This window comes from Sciurus vulgaris (genome assembly GCF_902686455.1).
Source record: "Sciurus vulgaris genome assembly, chromosome: 13".
Taxonomy (NCBI): domain Eukaryota; kingdom Metazoa; phylum Chordata; class Mammalia; order Rodentia; family Sciuridae; genus Sciurus; species Sciurus vulgaris.
This window is the reverse complement of record NC_136474.1, coordinates 16,331,110-16,354,011: the sequence shown is the minus strand read 5'-3', so window position 1 is coordinate 16,354,011 and position 22,902 is coordinate 16,331,110. Positions and strand designations below refer to the sequence as shown.

The following is a 22,902-nucleotide window of genomic DNA, read 5'->3' as shown; positions in this document are numbered from 1 at the left end:
CACACACACACACACACACACACGCACACACACACACACACACACACAAAAGAATAAGGGAAGAGCATGTGCCAACAGAAAGACCCTTGAAGTGTGCAAGAAGTAGTGCTCTACTCAGGAAGCAACCTGTGTGACCGCCCTGAGTCCCGGTCTGCCTGCTCTAACCAAATGGGCTCCTGTGTCTAGAAAAGACACACACAGAGGTGGAAGCCACTAGGAAAATCATCCTGACAAAGTGCTTTCTGAAAGGTAGTAGTTACTAAATAAACATGAACACATATCGTATACTGGTCACTTCACCAGCTCAGTACCTTCCCATCATTCCCTAAGATGGAGAGGGCGTGAGACCCGGAGCTGTGCCTCGAAGGAGGGGACATGTGGCTTCAGCATGACTGTTGTTAAGAGCCATGGCAAGTCTGAACAGCTTGTCATCTGGCCTCCAAAAGAAATTCCAAGAAGCCAAAACTTACCAGCAAGAGGAATGGGCCTGACTCATACTCCCTCTATCAAGAAGGAAAAGTACATGCGTGCATGCACACGTGCGTGCGCGCACACACATGCGCGCACACACATGCATGCACACACATGCAGAGTAAGGAAAGTAAAATCCACCGCATTTTGGAGAAGGGGCAATTGTCCCAAGTACAAATAATCTGAGGAAAAGCCATTTTCCACAATGTGTGTTCACCAAACTCAGCTCCATACAAGGAGGTGTTCCAGGAAAACAATGGGAGGGGTCAGAATTAATTGGCTGCTAATCTCTTTACTTTTCATAGGATGCGTTCTCCAGCAGTGGATTAAGTCAATGTTTAAGGCTGCCCGCCCCAGCTGTGTCCATATTAGGAAAGCCCTGGCTCAAGTCTCTCTCAGTGGAAAAGGACCTGCCCCCTCCTTTTGCTCTGCTCCCACCCACTGCGTGTGGAGGTGGGAGAGTGGGAGCCGGGGAATGTGAACTTGATCCAGCATTGATCAGTCAAGCAGCAAACGCTCATTGTTCTTTAGATACCAAACATAACTTCTTTCTCCTCGGGATAAAGCCAGCCGCTCTGCACACAACAGCTTTGTGCTCACCAGAATGATAGATGGAAAGAAGCGCAAGGAACATTAGAGTTTTATGAACCCATCATAAATACTTCCTCACTGTCAAGACTGAAGAATCCAGCAGTTAGTTTATATTTATGTTAATATTAGTATTAGGTATGTTAAACTCACTTAAATCTAACTATCTTCTACAATCTTTATTTTGTCAGTGCGGGGGACGGAACCCAGGGTCTCATGCATGCTAGGCAAGTGCTCCACCACTGAGCCACACCCCCCAGCCCTGTCTTCATAATTAGACATTTAATTTATAGTGCAAATAGTAAGGTCTGCTTTAGCTTTGCGTTCTGTATGAACCCTTCTTATCTTTACTGCCTGGTTCTCTGAGGTTCAAGGTCATTGGAAAGCAGGCTAACAATCAAATAAGCTGTTGCCACTTTAAGTCCCCCTCTGAATAGGGCTTCCCCCTGGTGCTATGGGAAATAAGCCCCTGAGACCTCACCCTGCTGCCCTTGCTGGGGAAGTTCTGCCGCTGGGCATGCAGGTCACACAAGTGAGCTGAGGAGACTGTGATACCCCAGGGTGAGGCTGGTTAAGAGGACTCACAGAGCAAGGAGCACAAGGCAGATGCTGAACGTGAATCCCTTCCTCTTTTCCTCAGAGACAGAAGCCGGTCTTGTATTTTGAACTTTCAAAGGTCTCAAAATAACTGAATTGTGGCGTCATCATAAAAAGCCCGACCTGACAACCACACTGACTTCATGCCTTGGGAGGAGCCTGAGGAGACGTGGCCCATCCCAGGCACTGTAAGCAAGCACCCGCCCTTCCCAGGACACGCGGTAGACTAGAGGAAGCGAGTGCTCTTTCTTGTATGCCTTGTGAGAAAGGAGAATTAATAATTTTATTTCTGGTCTTGTGTCACTCACAATAGTAAGAAGCCGACCATTGCTACAAAAACATCCTAACATGAAATTTGATATTTCAACTTTGTTCTATGAATGCACCAGCGTGACCAGGAGTTAAGATGCAAGAACACCTGCAATCTGCCCATGTATTTAAAGCCAAGGTAATAATGAGCGTGGGCTTCTAAGTTGGACAAGAGTTGGTTTTCAGTTTCCTCCTCCATAAAACTGGCATGAAAATAATGTTCATCTCTCAGAGCTGCAAACAGGAGTGGTAAATAACTTAGGCACACTACACTTAGTGTAGCCTACTCACACACGTGATAAGTTTCATTCTCGACATTCAAGTACATACAAAGGGATACTAGTGGAGGAGAAAGAGTACAATTTTAGGGAGTCAAAACCCTATATATTGGTTTTTCCTCATCTGCAGCCTCTCAAAGCATTTCTGCAAAACCCAGGCAGATGCCTTTCAATTACAAAATCAATGATAGAGACTAAAAATACAGTTTGAGGAGGAAAGACCAGTGAGAATTCTGGAGAGACAGCCTTTGTGAAAAATACAATCAAGAAGAGTCTTAAAGGGAAATGCATCTTTGCTTGGCTGTGTGGAGTAGGAAGAGTGAGCAGCACTGAGGGACAAGGGAGGAGGAGAGAGGAAATGTGAGATGAGGCCCTTGGAGAAAAGGCAGGCAGAGCCCCCAATGTGGAGCAACGTCCTCGCCAGGGATGGAGTCGCTCCAGCCGAATCCTATTACCACTGGTTGCCCTGGAGTCTTGGTACCAGATTCTTATGTACTGACTTTGGCCTCCCTTCCATGCATTTTCATGCCAATAAAGTTGCTGAAATTAAAGAAGAATTGAATTGTGAAGCTTTTTGGCATAAATAATGTCATATTGTAAAGTCAGGGCTAATAACAACCAGGATGCCCTTAACGCACTTAAGAAAAACCATCTGACATATGTATCCCTCAATGTGGTCTGAAATTTCCTTTGGCCTACAAAGGAAAATATTTTTAGCACATAGCACACTTTGTAACAGACATATAAATGCACTGAAAATATAATTTTAGGAAAGCATCTGGGTTTGATCATCCCCACTCCAGATAGGTCCTACTTTCTCAATGTAAGATACACTGTAACACTTTGCTATAAAATATGCAGCAATCACTGTGACATTTTCTCATAAACATTTCATTACTGGTCCTGCTTGTTTGTTTGTTTAGTTTTTTAAGCAGTAAATACTGATTTAAATAAAAAGCAACATAAATATGAGGTTTCTTCTGAAGCATTTGGACCCCAGGTTCTCCAAGCCTTCAGACAGCAGCCAGGCACTCACCAGACCTTCTCCCAGAGGATATTTGAGCAACAGGCATAAATGAATATTTTATTTGCTTATCTCAAAATATATCTAAGAAATAACAGTTGCCACTTTCCAAAGAAAAAAATGACCTGCAGTTATGACTGATCTGTAGGAATTTTGAGACTAACTAGCCCAGTCAAAGTTTTCTCATCTCCTTCTGGCCCAACAGGTTAATATCTGTGAATAACTGATCTGAATCAGAATCAAATGCCTACTCTTCAGTGATCAGCCAGTGTAAATGCTCCTGTACACCAATTATCACTTCAGACTTCTCCCCGTAACTTCTCAAGTAGCAGTTTTTCAGTGGGAGAAGAAAGGCACAAACTAGTTTTCTCTGTAAGTTTGTAAAACATAAGGATAAAACATATAAATCTCCCAACACAACCCAATCTAAGAATGAGCTTTACATCTGAAGCCAATTCAAGATGCCAAAGATGGAAAGGAAGACACAAAAAGTAAAGGCTCCTCATCTCAATGAACTCACAGTGGTACCTGGGCACAGCATGTGGTGACTCAAGGCTCAGAGGACGTGCCCTTTCCCCAGGCCAGCGTACCTCATTCCCCCAAAAAGCAAAGCCATCTCAGAGAAGGTTCAGTGGTTAAAACGCTGACTCCAGAGCTGTATGGATGTATTAATAGCCAATACAAGGCTAACTGGGCTAACAAACCTTCGAGATGATGCACCCAATGAAGACAGCAAATGGGATATAACACCGACTCTCTTCCTGCACCCAGATGGGTAACCTTGAAACAACGTTGTCTTGCTGCTTATGTGTCAAACTGCGTGGAGCCCACATACAGTTTGATGTGGTGTTGAAGACTAAACAGAACCAGAAGAAGACACGGGCTGTGGAGGCCCAAGTCAGAAGACTGACTTGAAGAACAAGCAGGACCTCCTACTGAATGATCTGAGCACACTCCTCAGCAAGTTCTGCAAGTAGGACAGCTGCACACTGAGGTGTGGGACGAGAATGCTGCCCTTTTGCAACACACATTTGGGTTTGGCAGTTTTGCAATCACTGGCCACTACCTTGCCCTGTGATACACTTGCTGGTGGGCCACCATCTGCTCTGACCCTGATTCTCTCCTACCTGGGTCAGTACACAGGACAAAAGCCAGGACTTGAGTTGGGAGTTTACTTTTGAAAGCAAAAACAAGGATACTAAAAAACATCTCTCAAGTGTGTTAGCAGGTATATAAAGACACTTTTTGTTTTGCAATTTGCTTTTTCTCATTTATTTTGGTGAGCTAGTATTTATTATCTAATTTAGTTTCCATCTCAAAGGAGGACTGCCTATGTCTTTCCAAAGGCAATCTCTACCAAAACTCATGTTCACTCACACCAAAAATATACCAGCTTTTTGATGCAAAATATTCAGTCCAGACACACAGGGCTCTCCTTTAGAAATAGATAATGGAAGGAGGGTGTGTATACCCATGCCACCTGTTTATTAAAAGCCCTAGGATGTGAGGTCTGCATTCTGCATCTATGAAAGAAAAGGAAAGAAGAGTTTCAGGAAAAAAAGCAATCATTTATTAAATTTTAAATCATCACCGCTTGGGGCCCTCTGCTGTTCCTTTATTATCCATTCACAGGTCTTTGTAAACTAAGGCAAAGACTGGATCAGCTGAGTTGGATTAAGCTGTACGAAAAAATACGAAAGGCCTTATCTATGGACTACAGCCTGAGACTCCTGGATCTGAGCTTGGCTCTGCCTCTAACTAGAGCTACAAGTTTGGGCAGGTGACAGTAGCTCTCACTGGCTCATCTTCCCACGGCAAGAAAATGACAAACTATGTAGGCCTTGTCCATACCCTAAGATTCTAAAGCAGACTGAAAGTCGTGCAGGATCAGAAAAGACCAGAAATAGCTGAGCATGAGCAACAGGCCACACCCAAGAACCATTAGGCCTCACAGACATTCCCTGAACGTTTATCCAGTCCTATATAAAAGGCTCCACAAGAGAGAGAGGAGCAGCACTGTGCTCTACAGCAGCCAGCCTTGCTGAGGGCTTTCCTTATCAGCAGGGTGCTCGGGCGGCAGGAGCTAGCACAGGTCATTGTGCAAGGCCACCGTGGGAGCCCCGCCTCAAAGGCCCAAATGCAGATCTTAACTCAGAATGTGCAATCATACTGTGCAATGTGACACAGACAACGGGCCATGCGTGTGCACACACCCATGTGTCCAACCCACTGAGCTGCTGTTCTTCAGGTCTAAGGAAGGAATAATGTGATGTTAAATTACCTGTTGGGTGTTTTGTTTTACTTTTTGGTGGAACTAGGAATTGAACCCAGGGCCTTGCACATGCTAGACAAGTGCTTCATTACTGAGCTACAGCCACAGCACTTTTTATTTTATTTTAAAATGGTCTCACCAAGTTACCCAGGCTGACCTCAAACTTGTGATCCTCCTGCCTCAGTCTCTGGGATTCCACCATGCCTGGCCTAAAATGATCTGTTTTGATGAAGACTCCCAGAGTCTGTCCTCAGCCTAATGAAGAGAGGATTGGGGTGGTTCTTCTTAACAAGCAGGATCTGTTTTTTCCACTGACAGAAGTCTATAATCTGAAGCAGATTATCTTTGTGCTAATTCTTTGAGTTTATATGGCTCCTTCTTTCTAAAGAGCTCTAACAAAGCATCACTATGGCGAAACCCTATTACATGGTATTGCTCACTGCAAGGGATGTAATAGTCTTTCCTTACGTGAATCTCTCTGGTGCTCCATACTTACAAGCCTAAAAAACAGGTAATGCTCATACATCCCAACAAGGCACCTTGAGGACAGTGACATGGCTCACTTACACAATGAGCTGGCTGATGGTGACTGAGTTGGAGCATAAAAGCTGAGCCTGCAAGCTTTTTGTTTTCTTAGAGACTTAGCCTCCCTGCTGAACAAGGCAGACGAGGAATGTCAGCCTCTACCACAGTCGCTCCTAGTCTCCAACTCTAGGGCAGATTCCTCTTGTGCATTACAGAATAACGGCTGGTAGAGGTCCCCATGAACCATGAGCTCATGGCAGGGCCTGTGCCCTCTCAGCTCTGTTCATGCTATACTTGGCATGTTGCTTTAACAAATGAACTAAATCTCCACGCCACATATTTGGACCAATCAGGAAGAGTATAAAATTGAAGGATTCCATGAATTCAGACTGTACTTGGAAAGGAGACTTCTGACAGAGTAAATTCTGGAGTATAACACAATCACAGAGCTTATCAAGCAGTCCCAGCTATGACCACACAGATTCCGCCCGGTAGGTCAGGACCAGGAGCCTGGGACCTATGATTTTGAACAGACTCCTGGATGATGCTGGTATCCAGACTCCCCCCCCCCCACCACCACCACCACCAGGGTCTCAGACGCAAGCCTGTGGACCTGAACTTCTCACAAGAACCCAGCTCTAACTCTTCGTGGAAACCCACAGGCACACAGACCACTGCCACTGTCTCCATCAACTGGACTGAACCAAACTGTCTTTTCAAAGCTCTTGCTTCCTTTTCTTTCTGGTTCGAAAGGCAGAACAAATTCATCCTTGGTTCACCAAATAAGTGTATCTGATTTCTGTCTATAGTATCACATGCCTGAGACTATCTGTGTCCAACTGGGCCAGTTCAGAATCTTCATTCTTTTTAAAGGAAACTTTTCAAATGCTCTTTACCCCAACCAAGAAAGCCACCTTCATGCCTTTATCTGAACTCACTTTAAAAATCATGTGCAGGGATGTGGGGTGTAGCTCAGCGATAAAGCACGAGCCCCTCATGCATGAGGCCCTGGGTTTAATCCCAGCACCACACACTCCCCAATCTGAGCTCCTGAAGGACACAGGCCTTAGACCCACTTCCACCTTCCCCAGCATGCACGCACCCCTGCTGCATCATGGTAATGCGGGCTTGTTTCATGTGGCTTCACTCGCTTTCCTTTCTTCAAAGGAAAGGAGACACAGATGATCCCCAGCTCACTGCACTGGCTCTCTGACAGACACCACTGGCCATCCGGACAGTCAGTGCTGTTCTTCAAAATGGATCCAAGCACATGAACAGCTCTGGACATGAAAATTCAAAGTTGAAAACCAAGGAGAAAAAGTCAGTCTAACTCTTCCTCTCACTCTGTCAGGTCACCTCCTCCCTTCCAGGAGGGGAAATGCTGCCCAGGCAGTAATCTTTCCAGGTGAGGCACTGGGCCACCTGACCACATTGTACAGCTGTAGCTCGAATCGGTCACTTCTTCTAAAGTCTGAAGAAGTGGCTCTGGGATCTTGTGGGCACTCTTCAGCACCACTTTCAAGCCCCCGTGTACTCTGGCTGCAATTCCCTCTGCAGACCATACTTTCCATGTAAAACAGCCAACCAGAAACGTGTTCCTAACAAGGGGGAGAGAAGGGGAGAAGATCGCTACTCTAGTGATTAAAACTCATGTACACAGTGGACTTTTTCACCCTTCTAGATCTCAGGGGCTAATGGCCTTGGCTTTAGTGCCCAGGGACCAGGAATTAGGAGGGAGTGGAGAGGGTGCTGGGAGGGGCTCTTCGCCCCCTGCTCCAGCTGATAAGGCTCCTCCCAGGGGCTCACTCAGTCTCACCACCCAGTGACCCACGATTAATCCTCCCCCAGTCACTGAGATTTGACTGCCTGATGTGGCTCAAACTCAGTCTTCTGGCACCACACCCGGGTCACGCATCCCTCCCCCCAGCTTCTCCCTGCCAACTCTCACCTGCCCTGTAAGACCAGCTTCAAATGACACCTCCACCTTTCTGCTTCCACGAGTGGAAATCACCCGTTTTTTCTGAATTCCAAAAGTTGTTTTTTTAATACTCACTGCCATCTGCCTTAGTAGAGATCACTGTGTTTAGACTATGCTGAATCAGATGCCCCGAGAAACAATACCCAGGTGCGGGTGGACCCTTCCTACATTTCTCTCATATCACCAGACATAACTTTTTAGTTTCTGTGGACTGGATAAGTAACATCATTTGGGTTCCAAAATATGCCCGAAGCCTATAACTCTGTACAGGAATAAAATATAGCAAGGTTGCCTTGAGTGAATTTTATAGGCCATTTTAAGGGAATTCACTAGAAATGTAGAGCTAGTCAGAAAAAAAGGGAAATGGGGATGAAGCACTGGTATGGGCTAAACTGTCCCCTTCATATGTTGAAATCTGAACCCTCAGTACCTTAGAATGTGAGTATATTAGAGACGAGCTCTTAGAGGTAAAATGAAGTCACATGTGTGGCGGATGAGGATAGAAATATGCACTCACAAAAAGACCCTGGGAGAACACAGTGCGAAAGTGATCATCCGGCAAGCCAAGGAGACAGGGACAGGTCTTAGGAGAGAGCAAACCTGTCACCACCTGGATCTTGGACTTGCAGTCTCAGAGAGTAGAGAACAAATCTGTGCTGACCCACCCATTCGTTATGGCATTGTTGCGGCAGCCCAAGCAAACGAATGTGAACACGGAGCCACAGGTGCCACAGGAAAATGAAGCTCACATTGAAAAGATTTCAGTAAACTGTCCTTGTCTCTTGCACCCGGTTGAACAGTACAGCAATTGGAAGAGCTGTGCTCAGAGGAACGGTGACTGTGAAGACCCACAGCTTTGGATGCTGCCCTAGGCGAGGCCAGACACCTACTGAACACATCTTTAAGGATCCTTGACAAGACGTTGAGTCGCTTAGAAAATGTGAGTGAAACTACTGAAAGTGAAATTACCAAGAGCCCTCAAAGCGTGCCATGTTGTGGCAAGTGCTGTCACAGAGAATCAAAGATCTCAGTGCTTGCAATTCAAAAAACATACTTCCTCTGGAATTTGAAAAACAACCAGTCTCTGTTTTCTTTCTTTCTTTTCTTTTTTTTTTTTTTTTTTTTTGCAGTGCTAGGGATTGAACCCAGGGCCTTGTGCTTGCAAGGCAAGCACTCTACCAACTGAGCTATGTCCCCAGCCCCAGTCTCTGTTTTCTTGACTGACAATTAAATGTAGAATTCGTATGAAACACTACTGAGATTAAGTATCCTAATGGATCTTAGAATTATGTTGATAATATTACATAATATGTGTAAAGGAAGCCTATAAATTCTTCTAATGAAGTAGCTGTTTTTCTGTACTAAAAAGTATATTGTGGGCTACAATGCCATACAGCCTCTTGCATGAGATCTAATAGAGTTTCCTCAATTCTGGGACTGCAGCATTTTCCTTATAAGACACATATTTTTTATCATTTGCTTATGAGACCTTTGGCAGGTATTTGCTTGGAAAGAAGTGGCATTTTCCCAAGGTGACAAAATAATGGTGCTGTATTAAATTCCAGGATCCAAGAGCAAGACTGGGAACTTGAGCTGATTTCTACCTCTTTCTGGGGAACATGGTGTGGTGGCCACCAGCCATCTTTTCTCCTCCCTGCTGCCACTTCTGCCAATGATTTTGCCAAATAGATGGAGGCACAGAAGGGTCCCGAGGTTCATCTATGCCAGGGTGCCACTGCGCACAGACCTCAGCAAACAAGTCCACTGGCAGTTGAAACAGACTGAAGGAAAGCTGGAAATTCCTTCATGCCCTTTGAACACGTGTTGTGAACACAACACTGTCACTTTACCTACGGGTGGGAATCATTTCTGCTGTCACGGCAAACCCAAGCCTAACTATGGATTAGCCAACTGTCTTTACGTATGGGATTCACAAAAATACAGATGATTTCAATCATATCTATTCTGTGGGTGATGATAAGGCATTATGCACTCGGATTTTAATGTAACCAATAGCCCTACACACAGGCTGCAGCTATCATTTTAAATTTTCTAGTTGCCACACTTAAATAATGTAATAAATAACAGGTAAAATTAATTGAATAACATGGTTTATTGGATATATAGTTGTCTCTCTGTATATGTGAGGGACTGATCAGGATGCTCACAGATACCAAAATCTGATGTTCAAATCCCCTAAATGAAAGGGTGTAGAATCTGTATCACACTTACATGCCTCCTCCTGTGAACCTTCAGTCATCTCCAGATGACTTATAATACCTCGTGTGTATGTGTGGTGCTGGGGATTGAACCCCGAGTCTTGTGCATGCAAGGCTAGCACTCTACCAACTGAGCTATATCCCCAGCCCCGTCTTATAATTCCTTATACAACATAAATACAACATAAATATGGAAATGGTTGTTATACTGTACTGCTTAGAGAATAAGAAAAAAGTCTATGCCAGGTGTGGCACACATCTGTAAATCCAAGCAGCTTGGAGGCTGGGGCAGGAGGATCCCTAGTTCAAGGCCAGCCTCAACAATTTAGCTGGGATATGGCTCAGTAATTGAGTGTTCTGGGTTCAATCCCTGATACCAAAAGAAAAAAAAAGTGTAAATGTTCAGCACAGATGCAATTTAAAAAAATAATTTTGAATGTATGGGTGTGGAACTTGCAGATATTCGGGTTGACTGCATATATGTTAGGTTACAATGCCTACAAAATACCACCATTTAACCATGCAACAATATTTTTAAAATCATGAAATAGCTTAATTCCATTTTTTGCAGAAAGTGTTCTATATATGATGTATTTTAACATTCCATCTCAATTCAGATGCAAAATTTTAATCGGAAATCCTTGGTTTATGCTTATATTTCCTAAGATCTACAGTTGAAAAAGCACATTCATTCAACACCCAAGTTGTTCCAAACAATAACAGATTCATTAGATTTTAAATAAATCTAACAGAGATTAAAATCCAGCTTCTCAGGGCACAGGTGTCCTTCCAGTGCTAGACAGCCACATGTGGCTGGGTGGCTGCTGTCCTGGACTGTGAGCCCTGACCACTACTACATGTGTTAGCCAGCAGGGGAGTGTCCCCAGGGGAGCTGCAAGGACAATCAGGTATCGCCTGCTTCTGGGGCTGAGAGGGATGGTGGGAGGCACATGCACACTAGCCAGAGTGCAGACAGCGTACGCCGCATGCTCGTGAGGAGGGAGGGAAGCATTCCAAGGAAAGAGAAGAGCACAGAAAAGGCCGCTGGTGGTGAAGCTCACAAACGCTTGCAGACTGATAGTTCTGGCTGGGCATATGCCTGGAATCGGGGGACATACGGTGTAAAAAGGTGGTTTGGGGCAACACTGAGGAGAGAATCCATCAGCAGGCCACAGAGCATTCTCAGTGCTTCGTCAGTGGGAAGCAGCTTCTGGTGAGAATGGGTTTGAGCTGTTCTGGGAAGCCTCACTTGGCACTGCTGCATGAAAAGGGGAAGAGCTTGGTCGCTGAAAGACCCATCAGCTACTGCACTGGTCCAAGCAAGACACGATGGAGAAGTGGTGGAGGTGCCAGGAGAGGCAAGGCAAGGAAAACACAGGAAAACTTGATGCAGCATGTACACAGGATCTCCAGACTGGCACGAGGAGAGGAAATCTAAGCAGGGTGAAGGAGTCTGATCTTTTCTTTTTTTTTTTTTTCTTTCTTTCTTTTTTTTTTTTTTTTTTATTTAGATTAAGTCTTAATTCTTTTTTTTTTTTTTTTTTTTTTAACCTTTATTTATTTTTAATTGATGCTGAGGATCAAACCCAGTGCCTCACATGTGCTGGGCAAGTGCTCCACACGGAGCCCCTGCCCCGCCCAGTTTGCTAGTTCTTCAGCAACTAAAATAAGGAGCACTGAAGAAAGGTTAGGTGAAAATCAGGTACCTGGATATATCTGCATGTACTGTTTCTAGAAATGGTTAAAATATACATGTGCACCTGGGATGAGGAGGAACCCACAGTGGACAAGGGAACAAATAGAAATCTATTTATAGAGGTGACGATTAGCAGAATGTGCAACTTTCTTAGCAGTAATGTGCAGTTGGCTCTGCACATTATGTATTATGACTGTGGATGTAGACGAATCCACAGTCTACATCCCTGGATTCAGCTGAGCATCAAAAATATTAAACAACAACAACAAACTACATCTACACCGAACAAGTACAGACCTTTCCCCTGGCACAGTTTCCTAACAGTACTGTGTAACAACTACTTATGTAGCCTCTACATCGTACGGTAAGTAATACAGGTAACTCTAAGGGTCTGGGAAGATGGATGTGGTTTACATGCAGATATCCTACCATTTGATATTGAGGACTTGGACATCCAAGGATTTGGGTACCCAAAGCAGGCCTTGGAACCAACACCTACAGATGCAAGAGGTGACTGCATACTATTCCAACAGCAGGTGGGGGAGGTTGATAAAATCAGTTATGGTACTATGCATAGGAAGCAATGCAGCTGTTAAAAATACGTTGCTCTCTGAAATAAGACAAACTCAGAAAGTCAAGGCCTGTATGTTTTCGCTCATATGAGGAAGCTAGAGAGAAAAAAGGAATCTTATGAAAATAGAAGGGAGACCAGAAGGGTAGAGGGAGGGACTCTGAGGAGGGGACAGGAAGTACTAGGGAATGAAATTGATCAAATTATCTTATGCGCTTAAACAAATCTGTCTCAATCCCACCATTATGTATAATTAAAATGTATCAATAAAAATATTGCTCTTGAAATGTATTAAGGATAACTGCTCAAGACATTCTTAAATTAAAAAATTAAGTTTAGATGATAAAATTCCAATTTTATTTTAAAAGGATATGTACCTACATGAGGCACAGATGAGAAAATGTGTGGGAGGACAGACATGGAGCATGGATATCTTGGGCAGTAAGACCGAGGGGTCGAGGGCTTTTAACATTTCATATTCTGCTATTATTTCCACTTGCTACAGAAAGCACCTTGTTTTTATTTTTAAAAAAGCAGATAAGCTGGGTGTGGTGGCATATACCTGTAATCCCAGCTACTCAAGAGGTTGGAGCAGGAGGATCACAGTTTGAGGCCAGTCTGGGCAATAAAGTGAGACTCTGTCTCAAAAATAAAATGAAAAGGGTTGGGGGTACAGCTCAGTAGTAGTAGTAGTAGTAGTAGTAGTAGTAGTACAGAGAGGTAGAGAGAGAGAGAGAGAGAGAGAGACAGACAGACAGACAGAAGGATAAAATATGTATTGAGATATTTAGAATAATGACTGAAAAGATACATATCAAAAAAAAACTACCTCTGGGTCATTTTGTGTATATCGTCATATTTTTATTTATCTTTCAATTTTTTTGGCTCTTATTGCTATACATAACAGTGAAATTCATTGTGACATATTCCTATGTGTACTTAGCATAATCTGATCCATCTCATTCCTAGTACCTCATTCCCTGCCCACCCCTGCCCTATCTACCATCTTAATGAGTACACACAGTGGCACGTGAGCGAGGGATTCCCTGTGACACATCCCTACACAGACACCTTAATTTGGATGCTTCCATCCCCATGCCTCCCCCGCTCTTGGTCCCTTCCTCTACCCCAATGATCTCCTTCTATTTTCATGAGATCTCTGGATTATTTTTATTATTTATAATTTTTTTATATTCTAAAATAAATGTTTAATATTTCTATAATCAGAAAAAATGTCATAAAATAAGTAATTTATACCACTGAGGGCACAATTCAAACCTCTCTGCAAGGCCAACAGTTATAGGGTAAGGTGCTCTTTAGAGATGCTGGATCCCATTTCTCTCACTTGTGTGGGGCTCACGCTTACCTCTGTTGCTGCTGTGGCTATTTTCACTTAAAAAAAAAAAAATAAGTGATTTCCATTCAACATGGCCAAAAAGGAAAATCAAGGCCAACCACAGAGTGAGCCTTCCCGAGACCCGTGGGATGAGAACCTGAGCAGTAGAACATGACTTCTGTCATGAATGAACCTGCTGGTGGCCAGAGGTGCTGGCGGGGAACAAAGAGTACACAAGCAACTCCACCTGGCTGTCGCTCCAGGGCAGGCGTCTAGTGACTATATAGCATAAAGATGGGGCAGAGGATAAGGCACCCCATCTATCTCATATCTCAAGGCTCCTGCACCAGAGGTCTTAGGTCCAAGCAGAGCCTTTCGTTCAACTGGAAACAAAAAGAAACTTCCAAGGAGTATGGAAGGGGCTGAGAGCAGTCAGTGACTGGCAGGTACAGAAATACAGTGGAGAAAGGGTCGTAGGGATGCAAAGTGCCATCTGATCATCCAGCGTGCGCTAACTCAGGGTCCTTCTGTCTGCTGCTGCTGCTGCTTTTACTGAAGAGTTAAGCACCCAGGGAAACACCAGTTATGTCTCAAAAACAAGTGACAGCCGGTTAGCCTCACTGCACCTGGCTGCTCTGACAGCAGGTTTCATCAATTTGTGGTAGAGATTCGAATGGCTTCCACTGCAAGCTGCCACTAACAACCAGACCTTTGGAAGGCACACTCGCTCAGAGGCAACTCTCCCTTCCACATGCCCTTTCCCCTTTAGCGAAAAGCAAAAAGCCTCCTCTCCAGGGGAAGTTACAGGGTCTGCTGGAGTGAGCTCCACAACCCAAGTGCGACACACCAGCTTCCCGGCACGTGATTAAGCACTTTTCTCTTTTCCCTTCCGTCCTGCTACAAAAAGCCAGGAAGTCTGGTGCTGCTCTCTGAGTGCCCAACTCTTCCGAGCTTCCAGGCCACCCCAAGAAGGTCTGGGAGCCCTTATGACCTTATGGTAGCAAGACAGCGTTGCTATGGCAAAGGGCTTCAGAGAATGCCCTCCACCCCTCTAAAACACCAAGGGCAAGGCTCAGGTTCTGGACCAGACGAACTTTAACCTGCTCTCCCTGGATTTTCTGCTAGGGGGTGGCTTGGTCTGGAAGTCACCTTCTTAGAAACTGAAGGGCCCAGGAGCTGCCTTGCCCCACTCCATTTTGCTCTATTGTTAACTCTTTTTTGTTCCCAGAGGATTGGGCCAAATAAATAACTCAACAGGTGACATGCACTCCTGAAGGCAAAAAGTTCTTTTTTAGGAACAAGCTAATGGTGGCTGGTGGCAGACCTTTTTCCTGAGTAATGGGAAAGAACAGAGAAGTGAGCCGAGGGATGAAAAGATAATGGAGACACCCCTGCCCCCAGCTCCTTCATTTCATGGGTCACATACATTGATCGACACTCAGACTCCCAAGGGGAAGCTCAGATAACCAGTCATGAAACCAGAAACAAGCAGGTTACAGGGGCTGCTCGAGCTGGGCAGAGCTGCTCCCCGCCATGGGAGTCCACCCTCAGCCCCGAAGCCCACTGTGATGGTGTGCAGCTGCTCTTGCCCAGCCAGCGAAAGCTCCAGGCCAAGGCGCCCTTGGATTCCTTCCTTGCCTGGGATGATACCCTCAGACTTCCCAGGTCCTAGGCTCGTGCTAGAGTCAGCATTTGGGTTGGTGAGGAGCCTGGGCTGCCCAGCGGGCTCTGGGAAGCATAGGACCTGGGACGGCAGGTAGAGAAGAAGAGGTTTCAGGCCAGGTGACTCAGATGGGACTAGGGCTGGCCAGGAAAAGGTTTCTCCCTCAGAGCTGCCCCTGGACTGAAAGGGAAGAAGAGAACAAGATCTTGAGTAAGAGTGAGTCCTGATCACCAAAACAGAGAAATGAGTCTAGGCAGATAATCCAGGTGAGGCCAGCCTGAAGCAGGAAGCTCATGCATACAGGGCAGGAAGTTGAGAGGCAGGTGCACTGGGGAGATAAGAGAAGGAAACCTTAAGTATCAAGGTGAAAGGAAAGCTGTCTGTTTGGCTACATCCAAAGAGTAGAGCTAGAGGTCAGCTGCCCAACCCCTGGGGGCATGAAACTGATGCCTGGTGACTCCACCTAAAACATACACCATGCTTTGTAAGAACCCATCTAACATAATGCCGAGGATGCCGTCATGTCCGTTGTTCTGGTTTGGACATGAGGTGCCCCTCAGAAGCTCCTCTGCTAATGCGGGACAGTTTGCAGGTGAAATGGTTGACTCTGACAGACAGAACCTAATCAGTTTGTCCTAGTTGAATGGCCGTGGTGGCAACTGTAGGTGGGGTGTGTCTGGAGGAGGTGGGTCACTGGGGACATGCCCTGGATGGTGCGTCTCCCATGTGGCCATCTCCCTCTCTGTCTGTCTCCTGGCCAGCTAAGACTGGAGCAGCACATCTCTACTAAACCCTTCCACCACCAGGTGCTGCCTCGCCATGGACCTAGAGCATGCACTCAGCCATCTAGGGACTGCGACCCCTGAAACTGTGAGCCCCCAAAGAAACATTTCCTCCTTTAAGTTGTTCTTGACAGGTATTTTTGTTACCTGTCACAAAAGCCGACTAACATATCCACCTATAGCACCACAATCACTTGAAACAGTGGCCACAGGCACACCCCAAAATAGCACACTAAAAGGGAGCAGAGAGTCAGCATTTTCCCGACTTGGGGATGCGCCAGCTCAGCAACACCATCACTTTTACATACATGTACTAAAACACCGTAGTCATGCAGTCTATTCTCCAGACTCTCCAAAAGCAGTTATCTTGAGCTTACCTTTGGCATTCCAGAACTCTCAAGCCAGTCTTGGAAGATGTTTTCAACAGATAGCTCGAGCCTTTAGAAATAAAACAACAGCAAAAAGTAAGTGATTCAAAGTGACAGAGCTCTTATTACACAGGACGTTTTTCCTCTTAACCACTCAGGCATGTCCATTCTTCCAGATGAGGAGATTTTCTCTGGAAAAAGAGCGATGCTGCCCTGGGTTTAAGTGTGGGAGGGAACCGGGTCACATCAGTACAGTCTCTCCCATCAATCACATTATCTGCATGCAGAAAAAGTAGAACCACAAGCACACTATAGTAGGGGGTTTTTGTGCTTTGAAAGAAAACTTTTGGGGCTGCTTTTGGTGGTGCATGCCTGTAGTCTCAGTGACACAGCCTGAGAGAGGAGGATTGCAAGTTCGAGGGCAGCCTCAGCAACTTGGTGAGGCCCTAATCAACTTAATGAGACCCTGACTCAACATAAAAAGGACTGGGGATGTGGCTCAGTGGTTAAGTGCCTGTGAACTGTTCAATCCATGGAAATAAATAAATAAATAAGTAAGATCTTTTGGTTGGGAAAGCCAATTTGGGAGGGTAAGGCATACTCCTAGGACACATTAGGACTGCTTCCTGAAGAACAGTGGAGCAAAGTGAAATCTGAACATTTAGAAACTTAGTGGTTCAACATGAAATGTGAACTTCATAGTAACAATATTTACTGCAAGAAGCAAAAATATCGCACACCATTATCAGACCACAGAGAGGCTCAGGTGTGTGGAATTAGCATCCACTATCTCATTTTCAAGCAGGCCCATGTCAAATCTGTGTGATTTGAAGTATTATGACTGCCTGTTATGTCAGCTGAAATTCTTTTGCTTTCATGCCCTGCTGACTGGTCTACTCCTTAAAATTACCAAGTATTTACATATTTAGGAAAGACAGACCTGAGGTTGTGTCTCCTTGTCTTCCCTGGCTAATGAGTTTAAAGCACACCCATTCCCTTCTTCCCTCTTCTAGATAATTCCTACTCATGCCCAGTATCTCTGCTTACAAAAAGGCCTTCCTGGACCTCTCACTGACTAAAACAAGCCCCCCGGCCCCCATGTACACAACCACCACTCTGCTCCCTATCCTTCATGTCACAGCATCCAGCTCAGCTTGCAACTGCCAGTCACTCAATCCCTTGACTTTGTTTCCTCCTCCTCCTGGCATGGAAACTCTGAGATCTAATTCAGCACTTAAAACAGTTCCTGATGTGCAAAAGGATTACTATATAGATATTTTTTACTTGAATAAATACACATTTTCACTGTTAACTCAATAAATATGATTCATTTTTAGATAACGTTCACCTTTCCCAGCAAGATGTTTTCAAGTTGTTAAGCTCGGTATCTTTTAAAATTTTGCAGACACACAGGTGCATATACACCTGTACACGTCCTCTCCGGCTTTTGAGATCCTGGAAGCAGCTGTGGCAAGCCAGTGTTTTCTGCAATGTAAAGGCACTGGAGGGCCAAGTCCTGCCCCCACCTCACGGACAGTATGGAGGGAGCAAGGCAGGAAGGGGCTGGAAAAAGAGGGGTGACTAATTCTGTCTGCCTTTTTTTCTCCCACTGATCACTAGTGCCCCCTGTCTTCTCTATCCCAGAGAAAAGCTGAGGACGCTCAAGAAGGCAACCACTGCTCTCTCAAAACAGAAAAAATGCGGGGAGGGATAGGAGGCCGTGCAGAGAAAGGGGTCTGGATGCACACGGGCGAGGACGTCCCTCTGTGGGAGGAGGTAAGAGGACTGAGGATGATGGCACCCCTCTAGGTGGTCCCTGGACATGCCTCACAGGAGAGTCCAGCGCCACGGTCACTGGGCCTTCCCACCACTACTTATTTACTGTCATTTAACAGCATCAATCTCAGTGCAAATGGCCGAGTCCCCCGTAAGCTGTGAGCATGGAAGTGTGTGTGTGCTCATGTGCACATGTGGATGGAGGTACGCGTGTGTTGGGGGGCTGGATGTGCGGCGAGATGTGCACCTTCAGGAAGATCGCTGCTCTTCCTGACATCAACTGACTTGGCAGAGGGCCTGGAGGTGCTCTTCGCTGGCGAGACCGATCTACCAGAAGGAGGAGAGGGGGCTGGCTGGCCACCTGGGGAGAAGCAAAACTGAGTAGGTTGAAGCGAAACAGGGCCCTGACCCTAAATCTGGGCAGGCAGGCTGAAGTTCACACAGGACCTCCACAACAGCTCAAAGCCCAGGGCTGCTGGGGGAAAGGGCAGGAACTTGACTCCTCCACCAAATGGAGTACCCTCCCCAGGGCCGCGTGCAGGAGCAGGTAAGGTGGGGGCCTGCAGTCATTTTAAACAAGGAAAGGTCTCCAATTTAGCAGTCTTGGCTTCCATATAAGTTCTAAAAATTATTCCTATCTGCCAGTCTCACACCTTCCACTAGAAAATAAAATGACATCAACTTTCCTTGAACACAGGTAGGAAAATGTCCTCACTGACATCCCTTCCAGTCACAGAGGAAACACCTGCATTTGGACCTCTGGGGCAAAACTTCTGTCAGGCATCTTCTTGATACTCCAGAAAGCTGGAGCAAGGGGCTAACTCCCGAGCTGAGCTTTGCTGCACGTGGCATCTTGGGAACCGGGTCGCCTCAGAACCTCCACAGTCAAGAGGAAGAGGCAGACTTCGGAGAGGGTTTAGAAGGGGCAGGAAGGACGGTCAAAGGGCAGGTGCTCTGGGCCCATGGGGAGGCCAAGGGGACTGGGTTAAACAACCTGAAGAAGCGACGTCTGAGACGCGACTTAATGGCCACGTCCGAGTGACTTCATGGAAGGTGGTGAGCAGCTGCTGTGCATCACCACAGAGGAGTGAATGTGAGGACGGGGACGCAGTGGCCTCTGAGGAATTCCCTAAGTGATACGGAGAAGGGGCTGGGAGCGGAGGGCTGGAACTCTGCTGAGCAAGGCCCGAAGCCCTCTCCAGAGCAGGTGGAGGACAGGTCAGTGTCTGTGCGGTGCACGCTTGACGGGGTCCACTGGGCTCAGGTTCTGCAGAGAGTGAAATGGAAAAACCCAGCGAGTGACTAAGAGAGACGTGTGACAGACAGCAGTCGGAATGCTAGCAGTTCGTGCAAAGCTGGGGGCTCTGCTGGTGTGGACAAGGATCCACCTACTGCTGGTGGGACTGAGGAAGAAGGACGCGGGAGGGACACCAGCAGATTCTCAAAGGAGGCAGGGCTGGAAGTCTGTCCTGGGGCAGGTGATGCTGTCCTGCAGGGGACAGGACCAGCAGGAAGGGAAGGGAGCCCAACTCAGCAGGAAACAGGGTGTCCTGTGGGGACCTTGAGCCCTGGGTCTGTCAAGGAGGCTCTAAAGTGGCTGCAGAATGACAGGAAAGCAGGGGGACAAGGGAGAGTAGTTGAGAGAGAAGAAGCTGGAGGCAGGGAGATCACAGGGGAGGCTGCCAATGTTTCAAAGGAGGAAGAAAGGGTGGCACCCTGGGCCCTATCCTCAGAAAGCACATGGCCACACACGTCTGCCTGTGCCTCAGTCCCGTCAACTCTGAGGCTCCGTTCCCCGACAAGTGCTAAGGAGAGTTCTGCTTTCCCATATCTGCTGTTCGCACACACGGACATTACTATACAGCAGCACTAAAGAGAGAGCAAACAAAACTCCTTCAACTCCTAAAAGCTAGGAATGAAACCACCATATAACCCAGCTATCCCACTCCTTGGTATAAATCCAAAAGATCTAAATCAGCATGCTGCAGGGCCACATCACTGTTTACAGCAGTGCGATTCACAGCAGCCAAGCTGTGCCCGTCAACGGATGGATAAAGATAACGTGGTACAGATACACAATGAAGTATTACTCAGTCATAAAGATGAATGAAATGATGGCATTTGCTGGTAAATGGATGGAACTGGCTTATAACTCAGAAAGTCAAGGGTCGACTGTTTCTTTGATGGCAGTGGATTCCATGAAAACAGAAGAGCCACCAGGAGGAGGGGGCCGAGGAGGAGGGAGGAGGCACGGGAAGGGAAGAATGATGGAATGACCCTGACTTAACTTTCCTACGTAGAGACAGGAGAGTACCAGAGTGAATCTCCCCTTGATGTGCAGCCACGAGGCACCGATTTTCAGAAAACTGTAAGGAAGTAGAAGAAAGCTCAGTGGAGTAGAGGAAAGGGAATGGGGGTCCAGGGAAGGACTTGGGACTGATTAGAACAAATTATATCCCACTTCCACACAAAGGCATAGAAGTAGCAGCTACTGTTACTGAACACCTACTGTGTACCAGGAAACTAGACAAAACCTCGTCAAAACTTCGTGATAACTGTGAGAGACTACCGACACTGTTTCCATCTTAAAGCTGAACAAGCAGGTTCTGAGGGGTTGAGGAGCGCGTCCAAGGCCACGCAGGGGGCACCTGCAGAGCCGGGATTCAAACCTATGCGGCTGTGGACCCCAGCGTTTCCTTCTGCACTAAACCTGGGATCAGAATGAACTGGCTCCTGTCACAGCAGACGAGCCCCGCAGAAGTGAAGAGCCGCTGCCGGCCCAGCTACCCGAGTCCTCTCCAGCGGCTGTCCTGGAGGGCGGCCTGGCTGCACTGTGCTTCCGCTGCGTATCTGAAGGGACGGGGAGAGCCAAGGAAAGGGCGAGGAGGGAGGGCAGGAGAGCCTCTCTGATGGAGGTGCACGTGTGCTCGGGTCGCTTCCTTTGGGAAGTCTCGAAGCATCTTAGCCCCATCATCACTTCACTCCACAGAACATCCTTGAGAAGCGGGTGTCAGCTGTGGTGTGGTGTGTTCTCACGCAGATGGAGACGCACAGGAAGCACAGGCGGATTCTGGCCAAAATCAGCACAGACAGGAATAAAGAAAAACGCCCAGGTTCCTCAGCTCCCGGGCTCAGAGCTGGCCTGCCCAGCACCAAGCTTGCGGGGGGCTTGCTACGATGTTCCTCAGAGAGGAAGATGCTCGCAGCAACTCCTGCTGCTTAAGACAACAGCCCTGCGTAAGGCACTCTGAGTGGCCTGACCCTTCAGGAACTGGTGAGAACCACGTGAAAACGCTTCTCTTTCAGGGAAAAAATGGGACACGTGTGAACAGAGAACACGTGAGCAGCTTGCTGCCTGGAGAGCGACTGCTGAGACGGCAGTGCAGGTGAACAGCTCGGTCGGCGGGGACAGCGGGGCTGAAGCCAGAAATCGACTCTTACACTGCAGGACATTCCATGTCCAGGCCAGTGGTAAATTTTTTCCCTCTGAGATCATGTGGCTTAAATAATCACAACAGACAAGCAGAAGCATTTCCACTTAGCCAGGACCCAAGACTTACAGGAAATTACTCTTCTGCATGTCTGATCACTATGGAAATTGATTTTATACAGATAGCTAAGGTACGCAGACCACTAGTCCCCCGTACCAGCTCTCCGTGGTGCACTTCCCACCACAGACTTGAAACCCAGGCCACATTAGCTGCGAGGCCTCCAGGGTGTATGGAGCTACAAGTGGTTTCACTCTCTGACTGGCTGCTCCCTTGCTGTACCCCCACATCCTAGAGGGCAACTCTGAGTTTCAACAGTCTGTCCACCAATCCCTCAGGGCTACCAATGCAGTCGCACTCAGTGAACACAGCAGGAGAGAGAATACGCTAGCCACCCTGGCATGATTCTGGTTAGAAAAATAAAGCTGTGTTTAAAGCACACGGAGTGTCCAGTTGTCCTCTTCATGATGTTAAAGTAAAAAGAAACAAACACTGGTTTGTGCACTGCACACGCCCACGTGCAGTGGTTCAGTCAAGTCCTGAGGCTGGGCGACAAGGACGGGAGTCATTAGCCACATCTGCTATGCGTGACTGTCAACCTGTTGCTGATCAAGGGAAGTGCCTTTATCCCTCTTGGCTCCTGTCTGCAACCTCCCGAGATCCTAAAGACCATATTCTGCTGGGTGTGTTAGTGCATATCTGTAATTCCAGCAGCTGGGGGGACTGAGTCAGGAGGATTACAAGTTCAAAACTTGGCAAGACCTAAGCAATTCAGCAAGACCCGGTCTCAAAATAAAAAGTAAAAAGGTTGGGGGTGTGGCTTGAGGTAAAGCGCCCCAGGGTTCAGTCCCTGGCACCAAAAAAGTAAAAATGAAGATCACATTCCACCAGCATCTCTAGAAGGAAGCACACAGCTCAGCCACGTTCACCAGAACCACGAGACAGACCTAAACAACTCTGA

General features: G+C 46.7%; 1 protein-coding gene across 36 annotated transcripts in view; it reads right to left on the bottom strand.

Annotated features, from left to right (window-relative positions):
• The window catches only part of AOPEP (aminopeptidase O (putative)), a 302,298-nt gene that overhangs the window by 76,856 nt on the left and 202,540 nt on the right, over positions 1–22,902 (bottom strand). For 21 of the 36 annotated variants that reach the window (XR_013758748.1, XR_013758749.1, XR_013758755.1 and 18 more), the window contains one exon: positions 16,687–16,747. The exons of 14 other annotated variants lie outside the window; for them this stretch is intronic. Coding sequence is in view for 18 of the 22 variants with exons in the window: in XM_079108834.1 (XP_078964960.1) it covers positions 16,687–16,747 (61 nt within the window). In the remaining 4 variants the exon portion in view is untranslated. Of the gene's footprint in view, positions 1–12,169; positions 15,856–16,686; positions 16,748–22,902 lie in introns of those variants that run through there. One more of the 36 variants, XM_079108835.1, reaches the window with a different exon arrangement.